The sequence below is a fragment of the Bombina bombina genome, chromosome 10 (genome assembly GCF_027579735.1).
Source record: "Bombina bombina isolate aBomBom1 chromosome 10, aBomBom1.pri, whole genome shotgun sequence".
NCBI classification, from domain to species: Eukaryota; Metazoa; Chordata; class Amphibia; order Anura; family Bombinatoridae; genus Bombina; species Bombina bombina.
The window spans coordinates 32,815,258-32,827,920 of NC_069508.1; the positions used below are offsets into that span (position 1 = coordinate 32,815,258).

General features: G+C 39.2%; 1 protein-coding gene across 1 annotated transcript in view; it reads left to right on the forward strand.

Moving 5' to 3' along the window:
• The window catches only part of AXDND1 (axonemal dynein light chain domain containing 1), a 109,452-nt gene that overhangs the window by 83,695 nt on the left and 13,094 nt on the right, over window positions 1-12,663 (forward strand). Inside the window, exons 17-19 of the mRNA XM_053693111.1 lie at window positions 427-640; window positions 8,398-8,491; window positions 9,706-9,908. Coding sequence (XP_053549086.1) covers window positions 427-640; window positions 8,398-8,491; window positions 9,706-9,908 — 511 coding nt within the window. The remainder of the gene's footprint in view (window positions 1-426; window positions 641-8,397; window positions 8,492-9,705; window positions 9,909-12,663) is intronic.

Consider the following 12,663-nt stretch of genomic DNA (forward strand, 5'->3'; position numbering starts at 1 on the left):
ATTTTCTAGTCGGCTTTTTACAGCTATACTGCATCACTTTCAAGTGTTTAAACATTTAGGTATTATGGCCCTTTAAATTAAATTTCCCTATTTTCCTGTAATTTGACCCTGAATATTGTAGTGTTTCTACTCCCGCCAGAGGAACTGGAGTGCATTCTGTGGAATGCAAAACCCTGACACTCTGATGTGCTGCACAGTGGTTGGTTGATATGTGCAAGAGTTTGTTTATATATGGAAGTAGGAAGTAAGATAAACAGACTTTTCAAGGGGCGTGTCTACATATTTTTCTAACAAAATGACAGTTGTAAATATTTTTAAAGCATTTCTTTTGCACACGCGAGGATTGCATAGATAATAAAAAAAAAATACTTTAATGTCCCTTTCACCAGTATAATTTTACGATGATTGATTTTTTTATTTTAACAGGTGTTGCCAAATCGCTGATGACATTTTTTGACAACTTAACAAGCTGGTCTTTGACTATGCATGTCCTTAAGGATACTCCTCATCGAATAAAAGAATCGGATTGGTTTTTGTTCTACCAGCTTATTCCTGATTGGATCGCACTAGCAGACAAAACAATAGGGTTTATCGGAAGTCCTCAGTCAGAAGGAAGGACCTGCTTGGATACAGTGGAAAAGTAAGATAATGCATTAAAGGGACATTACTCTTCTGGACACAGCTATAGTAGCAGGGTTACTACTCGCCATGCTTCTGTACTTAATCATGCGTCCGCAGCTCTCTTCAAGTTTCTTCTCTTATTTATTTGCACTAGAAAAGAAGAAAATATAAATAGAGATATAAAGAAACACAACTAACCCAACTAAATCAGTGTTCTCCCCCAAGCCTATTTAGTGAGTGCACCACCCAGGTGATTTTACTGTGACCACCCAGCTAGAATTTAAGCTAATATGACCACAACGTACCCTGTACATCGCTGGTCCTTAAGGGTTATGCCTATAATAGCGCGGGTCTCGACGCCTACAGCAAGGCCACACTATTACAACCTATCTCCCTCCTGCTATAGTGTGTACAGGGTACGCCGCTGGTAGTTAAGGGGCTATGCAAAATTAGCTAATATTAAAATGAATTCAATGTTTGTTGCACAAATCATTAAATCAATTTATGTTAAAATATGCAATTAATATGTGCTTTGGATGGCTTAACGTAATTGTAAAGTTGCTGTATATTTTATCTTTCTTTATGTATAATATTCCTGTGTCACAATAGTCGCTAGGTTTTTTTCTGAAAATATTCATAATAAACATTTCTTTCTTTCTAATGACATGGTGAGTCCACGGATCATCATTAATTATTGTTGGGAATATCACTCCTGGCCAGCAGGAGGAGGCAAAGAGCACCACAGCAAAGCTGTTAAGTATCACTTCCCTTCCCACAAACCCCAGTCATTCTCTTTGCCTCTAGTATAAGGAAGAGGTGAAGTAATGAGGTTTCCTGATTAAGGTTCTTCTATCAAGATTTTTTTATTTTGAAGTCTGGGCAAGTTGCTCTGATCTTCCATCACAATTTGGGTCTAGCTGTACTCCACGTTAGTCTCTTCAGCAGGGCTGTGGTAGCTTTAAAGCAGTTAGGAACTTGTAATGTGGGCTTTGTTGCATTTTCCTAACATGTTGCTGCCCTGCTATGGAAAGCCTGAGTAAGTTTATGTGTCTTTATTTTTACACAGGTCTCTGTGAGGAGCGACATCCTCTCATACTTTGTGAGTCGTCTGACTGCCGGATGGCTAGAATGCAGGTAAGTGCCTTTTTGTTCTTCTAGGGCTAGAAGGCTGGCACTGAAAGGGTTAAGACCCTCTGCTTTTATATGGGACATATCCGTATGGCAGTATGCAGGCACATAGTCATGGGATTTGGAGACTTAGGGGTTAATCCCCTTCATAGCAGAGGAAGGGGTTATCCTACTTGGGGCTCAGTTCTAATTTTTAGTTACTTAAAATTAGGCAGCATTCTCTTTTTAATGACTGAATGGTCTAAAGTAAGACTAGGTCAGGGGAGTAAGCGCATTTGCGAAATTTTTTAAGGTCTGCATAGCTATGATGGTGGCTTTAAAGGGACCGAGCCTCATTGTGTTCTTTTTTATACGAGGTGCACAACTTTCAGAGTTTGGGGTAATTTTAGGAGCGGAGCAATGCTCTATGTACCTCTTATTGATTAACTTTGACATGCAATAAGAGTGTTCAAGGTTCCTGTGCGGCAAGATGAAGCGCAAGGTTTTCGCGCTTCATCTACATGCCGTCTTCGTGTCCCCGCCTCCTTCTTTTCAGTATGGGGAAGCTCCATCTTGGACTGAAAAATCAGTCGCAATAACCCAGCCTCTTTCTCCGACCGAGAACGGAGCTGCGTTTCTGTCCGGAACAGGTCTGTGGAACTTAGAGTCGTGTCAAGAAAGAGTATAGTCCTGTGAGAGAGAGTGTCGTGGTTTTATTAAATCAGGCTCTACCTCTGTTTTTATACTATCGGGATTGTATTGGAATCCTTTGCAGGACTTGTTAGACTTATATTTTTGGAGTCTTACTGCTATATAAGTTTTTGTGGTCATGTTTTATTTCTATCCCGTGTAAATAAACTTCCAATATACATGGAGTGGGATTGGACAGTAGTTATGCAATGTTTCTTAGGTACACATACATCTACCTCTGTTTAAGTTAGATTTCCTTCACTTAAAGGGACACTCAATCAAAATTAAACTTTCATTATTCAGATAGGCCTAGATTTAGAGTTGGGCGGTAGCCGTCAAAACCAGCGTTAGAGGCTCCTAACGCTGGTTTTGGGCTACCGCCGGTATTTAGAGTCAGTCATTAAAGGTTCTAACGCTCACTTTCCAGCCGCGACTTTTCCATACCGCAGATCCCCTTACGTCATTTGCGTATCCTATCTTTTCAATGGGATCTTTCTAACGCCGGTATTTAGAGTCGTGGCTGAAGTGAGCGTTAGAAATCTAACAACAAAACTCCAGCCGCAGCAAAAAGCCAGGAGTTAAGAGCTTTCTGGGCTAACGCCGGTTCATAAAGCTCTTAACTACTGTGCTCTAAAGTACACTAACACCCATAAACTACCTATGTACCCCTAAACCGAGGTCCCCCCAGATCGCCGCCACTCGATTAAATTTTTTTAACCCCTAATCTGCCGACCGACACCTACGTTATACTTATGTACCCCTAATCTGCTGCCCCTAACACCGCCGACCCCTATATTATATTTATTAACCCCTAACCTGCCCCCCACAACGTCGCCGCCAGCTACCTACAATAATTAACCCCTAATCTGCCGACCACAAAGCGCCGCCACCTACGTTATCCTTATGTACCCCTAATCTGCTGCCCCTAACACCGCCGACCCCTATATTATATTTATTAACCCCTAATCTGCCCCCCTCAACGTCGCCTCCACCTGCCTACACTTATTAACCCCTAATCTGTCGAGCGGACCGCACCGCTACTATAATAAAGTTATTAACCCCTAATCCGCCTCACTCCCGCCTCAATAACCCTATAATAAATAGTATTAACCTCTAATCTGCCCTCCGTAACATCGCCAACACATAACTTCAATTATTAACCCCTTATCTGCCGACCGAATCTCGCTGCTACTGTAATAAATGGATTAACCCCTAAAGCTAAATCTAACCCTAACACCCCCCTAAGTTAAATATAATTTAAATCTAACGAAATAAATTAACTCTTATTAAATAAATTATTCCCATTTAAAGCTAAATACTTAACCTGTAAAATAAACCCTAATATAGCTGCAATATAAATTATAATTATATTATAGCTATTTTAGGATTTATATTTATTTTACAGGTAACTTTATATTTATTTTAACCAGGTACAATAGCTATTAAATAGTTAAGAACTATTTAATAGCTAAAATAGTTAAAATAATTACAAAATTACCTGTAAAATAAAACCTAAGTTACAATTAAACCTAACACTACACGATCAATAAATTAATTAAATAAAATACCTACAATTATCTACAATTAAACCTAACACTACACTATCAATAAATTAATTAAATACAATATCTACAAATAAATACAATGAAATAAACTAACTAAAGTACAAAAAATAAAAAAATATTTACAAACATTAGAAAAATATTACAACAATTTTAAACTAATTACACCTACTCTAAGCCCCCTAATAAAATAACAAAGCCCCCCAAAATAAAAAAATGCCCAACCCTATTCTAAATTAAAAAAGTTCAAAGCTCTTTTACCTTACCAGCCCTGAACAGGGCCCTTTGCGGGGCATGCCCCAAAGAATTCAGCTCTTTTGCCTGTAAAAAAAACACATACAATACCCCCCCCCCCCAACATTACAACCCACCACCCACATACCCCTAATCTAACCCAAACCCCCCTTAAATAAACCTAACACTAAGCCCCTGAAGATCTTCCTACCTTATCTTCACCATACCAGGTTCACCGATCCGTCCTTGGAAGTCTTGATCCAAGCCTCGGAAGTGTTGATCCAAGCCCAAGCGGGGGGCTGAAGAGTGACGTCCATCCTCGGGCTGAAGTCTGGATCCAAGCGGCGGCTGAAGAACTCCATCATCGGGCTGAAGTCGGAAGTCCATCATCGGGATGAAGTCTTCTATCAAGCCGCATCTTCAATCTTCTTTCTTCTGGAGCGGAGCGGAGCCATCTTCTTTCCAACCGACGCGGATCCAACCTCTTCAACCGACGCCTACTCGCCGAATGACGATTCTATCAGCCAATCGGAATTAAGGTAGGAATATTCTAATTGGCTGATGGAATCAGCCAATCAGAATCAAGTTCAATCCGATTGGCTGATCCAATCAGCCAATCAGATTGAGCTCGCATTCTATTGGCTGTTCCGATCAGAAGAATTGAACAGAGATCTTTTCCTAAAATTATTTTTAAAAAAATGTTCTTTTTTTTTTAAGCAAGTTTCTATAATCTTTTTAAAATATTTGGAAAAAAATTTTTCGAAAATTTATTTTTAGCCTCATGTCTCCTTGGATGATACTGTTTATGCCTTGCCACAGCTTCTTCTCAAACATCCCAAGCCCTTTTATGGCGTCTTATGCAGTGCACTGCAGTTCCTCTCAATCTCCTGGAGGAGTTGTTTGCTGGCAGAATTGCCTATCCATATGTCTTCTGGTATCTGTGGCATGATCTGTTTTTCCTGTCTTAAAGGGAATTCACAAGAGGAAAAATTAGTGAATTAGATAGTAGGTTTTCTGCTCCGCTTACTAGGCATATTGCCCTCCTTATAGTCTGATAAGGTGGATAGTCGGTAGCATCCGAGGTTTAAATCTCTGATTCGGACAGTTTAATTCCTTCATTTGATGCTGAAGTAGTTTCCTTCAGATTCAGGCCTGAAAACCTTTGGATTTAGGAGGGGTTGGCCACCTGGTAGTCTTCGACTCCCTGTCGTTGTTAATCCTCAATAATCTAGTTAATTTTATATATATTAGGATTCGTCTGGGAATTTTTTTTCCTGTTCCCGTAGAATTTTCTCAAGTATGGGAGAAGTTAAGGAAGCTTTTTCTCCCATCTCCTATCTGTCATAAACTGTCTCCTGTAAATAGGAGCACAACACAGCCAATGTAGCCTAGTGGTTAGCTTGTGGCTTTGCAACTCAAGGTTGCTGGTTCGTATCAGCTGCTGATGCTGGATGTTCCTATTTAGTGCTTAACGGTTACTGATCTAAGAACCAGGGGACACAGGTTCCAATCCAATTTAGAGCTTCTGCTCAGCAATCTCACACATAATCTTATGTGGTTTTTATTAAAATTGCCAATCTAGACTTCACTCCATATCAAGGATAGATGCTCTTTTAAGGTTGAAGTCCTTATGAACAAGGGCAGCATCATTTTGGTGCGACGCCTTGTATGACTCCGATCTGGAGCACTCCATGGGAAGTCCCTGAACAGAAAGGCTGTTAGGCCAATCTTTTATTCTGTGGCTCTTTCCCTTTGTCTTCCAAGCAGGAGCAGTTCAAGCCCTATTGGATACCCAGTCAGTCTGGATCAGGGGGAAGTTATTAAAGAAACCTGCAGCTAACTCTCATTCATCAGGTAGGGTTTACCCCCGAGCCAGGATCGGATCCTGTAGGGGGCCATTATATCTCAGTTTTTCTCATACCTGGATACAAGAGGCCCTAGATTCATAGGGGCTGTAGTCAGAGTCTTCCAGGGTTACATATCGTATTTCAACTCCTTCCTCCAAGGAGCAGGTTCACTTCTCAAGAATAGCTGTACCTGGTTATGAGAAAGGCGTTTTATATATGTGTTGGTCCAAGATGCTCAGTTCATGGTGACCATAGACCTGGAGGACGTGTATGTTCAAGTTCCTGGGTTTTGCCTTTCTGTCAAACACTTTCAGTTTGTGGCTCTTTCCTGTGGCCTTGCCATTGCTCTTAGAGGGGGCTATATTGCCAGTGATCAGGTTTCAGTGAATTGCTGTGATGACTTTCCTGGACGTCATAAGGTTCAGGCACTATATTTTCGATAAGCAAACTCTCATACTGAGATCTTGTCGTTGTTTTTTTTTCATTCCACGGTTGGAAGTCAATCTGCAGATGAGTTCTCTTGTTCCAGCTACAGGAGTAGTTTCTTAGGGACCATATTAGTTTCCCTATCTCTGAAAATATTTTTTTGACAGAGTTCAGAAAATAGTGGATTATTTCCTCTTGCCTTTTCTTTTTGGCATTCTACTGTTTGGCCATTCGGTGGCTCAATATATGGAGGTAATTGGTCTGATGTTTGCTTCATTGGACATCATTCCTTGGTTCGATTCCATCTGAGTGTCTGCTGTTATACATGTTCAGATAGTGGACTAGGTGATCCTGTGGCTCTTTCTTGCAGGATAGATCTAGAATTAGTGGTAGAGCGCTCGCTTAGCTTGCGAGAGATAGAGATCAGCAGGCTGCTCTGTTAAATTACCTGGCGTTGCCTTGAAATTCAATCTGACATCACTTTTTCTTGGTTTGCTCCTCTTCCACAAATCATTGTTCGTATCAAACAAGATTATCCCTGCGTGCCTTGCAGGACCTGGTAGGCAGACCTAGAAGAGATGTTATCTTTTTACCTTGGAGATTGCCTCTGAGTAAGGACCTTCTGATCAGGGTCCATTCTCTCATCCAAATTTTGTTTCTCTGAAGCTGTCTGCTTGGAGATTGAATGCTTAGCCCTCTAAGCGGGGGTTTTCAGATTCTGTCGTTGAGACTTTGATACCGGCTGGTAAGCCTGTGACTAGAGAGATTTACCATATAGTATGGCGTATATATCTGTATTGGTCTGAATCCAAGGGCTTATCTTGGAGTAGAGTTAGGATTACTTGAATTTTTTTTTTCTCCCGGATGGTCTGGAGAAGGTTTGTCAGCAAGTTCTATGAAGGATTTCTGCCTTGTCTATTTCTCTTGTAAGGTGTATGGACTGGATACACCACAAGAGAAATACATTTATCAGGTAAGCATAAATTGTGTTTTTGTTAAGCGTCTGGCAATTGTGCCAGACGTGCAAGCCTTTTGTCAGGCCTTCATCAGAATCAGGCCTGTGTTTAAATCTGTTACTCCTCCTGGAGTCTTAACCTTGTTTTTAGAGTTTTACAGCAGGCTCCGTTTGAGGCCATGCATTCCTTAGGTACTAAGTTAGGTTTCCTTCCTAAGGTGGTTTCAGATAGGAATATTAATCAGGAAATTGTTGTTCCTTCTTTGTGTCCTATCCACCCTTCTTTTAATAAGGACTGTTTTTGCACAACCTAGATGTGGTACGTGCGCTGTAATTCTACTTGCAGGCGACTAAGAACTTTCACCAGTCTCCTGTTTTTTTTGTCTGTTTCTCTGAGAAACGCAAGGGCCAGAAAGCTACAGATTTGTGCATGCACTACACCTAAGTAAACGTCAATGGGAATTCCTTAGTGTGACCATCACGCATGCGTCACACGGGAGCGCACATTTAATGATTGACATAAAGCAATCACTCACGCATGCGCTGTAGAGGAATGGGAAGTGTCAGAAAAAGTCCAGGTCGCCTAACGGCCTGGATTTCAATTGGATAAAAAAACAAAACGTGATCACAACACTACAAACAAAAACAGAGCAGGGTGGACTACGAAACGATTGCAATAGGGCATTTCAAAGGTAATAATTGATTTTAAAAATAAAATTATAAAAAATCATGAATGAAACTTATATTTAATTAAAGATAGTAATCGAATGGCGGGTGCAACATTTCTACATAACAAAATGATAATATTGCAGAGTATTACTCAAGCTCCACCCAACTACCTCATAATGCCATCGAGATGGCAACATTTTCTGGGTAGAACATTGGATTTTGTTTTGTAAAATCATCATGTACTGTATAATCATTTTACAATGAGCTTTGATATTCTTTTTAATAGAGTGCGACCACAAGATATCTACAAAATGGTACAGCAGTGGGTTCTGGCAACAACACATGGAACTGAGAGAGATGATGCGCACCTCACCCATGAAGTGAGTATACGAAAAGTAAATTCATAAATAATTTTCTAATCAAGTAAGCAGGTCTACATGTAAATACCACCAGCATTTCTGCCCAATATGTTTAAAACATTTAAAACTGTTATATAGTTAGCAAAGTTGTTTTGCAGTCCAGGAACACAACTTTTGAAAATCCTCTTCAGTATATTTATTTTATTTTCCTCTCTGTAATGGACAGAGATAAATCAGCTCTTGCATTGATTGGGTAATTGCTGTGTCACATGTTGCAAGTCTAAGGGGTCTGAATTTTGCAGGATGCACTACAGTCTCTCTGTGACAGTGGGAAAACTACAGTTAGAGTTAACTTATATGAAAAATTAAATAACAAAAGTACATTGTACATACGTTTTTTTTTTTTTTTTTACTAACTCTTAGTTTACTAACTTTAACTTTTAATTTAAATTTTAGAGGGAATAATATTCATTTAAAGGGACATAAAACACCAATAGTCCATTTATATCTGTCCCTGATTGGCCTCCACAGAGGAGATTAGTGGCTTTTAAAAGGAACTTACAGCAATGGGAGTTTTGCTAACAAAATGGCTGTGGCTAACCTTGTCTACTCTAGTTACGGATCCAGAATTGTTCTTTCAAATATGGCAAGTGGTGCTGAAGTTTGGCCACTGAAAAACAATTACAGCAAACCAGATGAACATGTATTCAGAAAGCTTTCACACTTGATTATCATGCTTATGTACTACAGGACCTCATACAAGTTTTTATAAGGTGTTCCACGTCCCTCATATCCCTTTAATGCTTCTGTTTATTCCTTTAGAACTAGTCTGGGAAACACTGTAATGAAATAGAAATATATAGCAGCTACTATAGAATGTGCTACACATATGGTTGAGGTGCAATAATAATAATCATTGTCATAGTCTCCCGTTATCTGTGATCACGTTGGTTCTAATCAGGGTTGGTTCTAAACCATAACAGTTTGAGGTGTAGGGGGTACAGGTGTAGAATAACATCTCCTATGACCTATTCCTATCTCTCCCACCTTTAGCCTCTTCTTTGTTCTGCATAGAGCGCTAGATATGTATAAAGATACTACCATGCTAAGTGAATGGTTGGGGGTGCTACAGTAATGAATTGGTTGCATAGCACCCTGCAGTACCCCATAGACCGGCTTCTGGTTCTTATGTTTTCTATTTATACCACAGTGATGGTTATTTGTTTTTCCTCCAGGCCAGCAGTCTTCATACCGCTATGGTCCAGTTCATGGTAAACATGCTGATTCTTATGTCTCCTGATTACTCTTCCAAACCTTCTGAGCTAATGTTTGCAACTCAGTTTGAGGAGGAAGTTGATGAGATTACAGGTCAAAAAGTGCAAGAAGAAGCATTAAGTCTGGCTGAGAAAGTGAGCAGCTTCTCCAACTACATAATAAGGTAAGCGCGTGCATTTGCAATGCCTGACGGCAAGTCAGAGGCCAGTGTGAGGTCTATCCCAGCCTGTACTAATAGAAAGCATTGCAAAGACTTCTGGGCATTCTCTATAAAGGATAAAATGTTCTCTAAATCACTCACTAGGACTGGACAAGGAACATCTCTCTAAAGTTAAAATTTGCTGGGATGGAGTGAAATCGTCACACCGACCCGCACATGGGCTGACCATACTCAATCCTTTAATTTGTATTTACTTCTAGTTTAGTGTACTTCTTTATCTGTTTAATAAATGCATTGATGCATATGACAAGACGTGTGAGTAAGGAGCGTCCCTCTTCAGCCTACTTACCGAGACTCATTTTACATTAGAAAAATTTAGCACACTTTGGTGTGCTGTGCTTTAGCTTCATATTTTTGAAATGACGTATATTAAATACAATTTGTATTGTTTACTTTTTTCCTAAGCACTTTAAATAACAATTCTATGTTGTAAATAAAATATTTCTTTTGCATAGTATGTACTTTAAAGGGACTGTCAAGTCCAAAAAAAACTTTCATGTTTCAAATAGGGCATGTCATTTTAAACAACTTTCCAATTTACTTTTATCACCAATTTTGCTTTGTTCTCTTGGTATTCTTAGTTGAAAGCTAAACCTAGGAGGTTCATATGCTAATTTCTTAGACCTTGAAGGCTGCCTCTAATCTAAATGCATTTTGATAGTTTTTCACCACTAGAGGGCATTAGTTCACGTGTTTCATATAGATAACATTGAGCTCATGCACGTGAATTTACCATGGAGACAGCTCTGATTGGCTAAAATGCAAGTCTGTCAAAAGAACTGAAATAAGGGGGCAGTCTGCTGAGGCTTAGATACAAGGTAATTACAGAGGTAAAACGTGTATTATTATAACTGTGTTGGTTATGCAAAACTGGGGAATGTGTAATAAAGGGATTATCTATAATTTAAAACAACAAAAAATCTGGTGTTGACTGTCCCTTTAATTATATTTTTTACTTTGTACTTACAATACATTTTTATAATTATAGTAGTGTAATGTAATGTTTATGATTCTGCATTGCATAAATAAATGTAGAGTAGGCCCCATAGCAAGTTTGTCTTTTCAGAATCTTTTAACAAACCTTGTTGTACTAACGGATCTTTATAGATAATCTTGCCTAAGTTAGAGATTTTGAGAATTGGGCCCAGTAAGAGAATTATTAACTAAACATTAAAGAACCATTAAATGCAGTAGAACTGCATGTTCAACAAGTGCATAATAAAAATAAAAAGTTCTTCTGAATTTTAAATGGCAAATAGATTTTATTTCTGACTAATTTCTAAATTTAATTCAAATTGCCGGACCCTGTATCATGTGACAACCATCAACCAATCACAGACTCATATACATATACACTGTGAACTCTGGCACATGTTCAGTGTTAGCTGGTGCCTCAGAAAGTGTGCATATAAAAAGACTGTGCACAATTTAAAAATGGAAATAAATTGGAAAATCTCCTAAAACTGCATGTTCTATCTGACTCATGAAAGTTTAATTTTGACTTTAATGTAGTTTTAATATATGGAAGAAGGTTGGCATGACCTTGATATTCTTTATAAATAGTCGATTATGCCCCTATATCAGGGGTCAAGTCCAGCGGGAACCCATGGGAACTATTTTTGCAGGTGGAACTAAATGCCCCATGACAGAGAACCAAAATTCTTCTGTAAAAATTGCTGCTGCTGGTGGGAGAAGCTGGAGCACAGTCTGGTTAGAGGGATAGTGATAGTATGAACACTTCCTACAGTACACTAAATGCAAGCGGTTTGCGGTCCTGCTGTGTGATCACCCTGCACTGTGTGGAACACATGGTGCTTACATTTCTGTGTTGCTTGCTCTGGGTTTATTTAGCTCCCCTCAGCAGAAATAGGACTAATGAAACTCTGTGACAAAGGAGGAGTCTGGAGTTGCTATCAGATAGAAGTATGGACACCCTGGATCTTGTTATTAAACAACAGGTCTTCATGTGTCTCTAGTTTAGTTATTTTAAAATAGTTTTAAAAAAGTTCAGTGTTAAATAAATTTGCTTATCAAGCAAGGAATAGTCATGTCCTTGCTGCAGATTCAACCTTACCAGTTTCACCCCAAAGTGCAAGATGACCTGTTTTTCTCTCAATGTTACTGTGCCCTCATGCCTCCTGCTTCCTCTGCCAGTGTTACTTGCTTCACATTTACTTGGTATACGTGTTAATGGTAAAAGCAAATGACACTCTCAGATGCCTTGTGGCCATAATTTTACTTTAAATTACATTATCAATGTTTTTACTGCAGAGACACACACAAACCTTATCAAGATCATGATATCAGATGTTTACATTACAGAGCCTTACACATCCTGAAGGCCCTTAGCTTTTTGGATTATTCAACAACATCTATGTACAAATGCCCCTTTATTTGTTCCAAAATGTGTTTGTCTGGCTTCTCAATATTCAGAATCAGTTAAATCCTAAATTACAAATACAATTTTTAACTCTGCCATGTAAAACTGTAACCATGGGTGTCCATTCTCAGGCCCAAGGGCAGCCATCCAGCCCTTCATTAATTTTAATTGTCTTTAATTAAGCAGAGTGTAGAGAGAGTGTGTGTGAATAAAAACAATATTAATTGTGAGGAGGGTGGAAGTCTTAGTGAGTTCCCACACTTTTCTTGTCGGACTTGACCCTTGCCCTAAATCCAGTGCACCCTAATATCCTTCTAA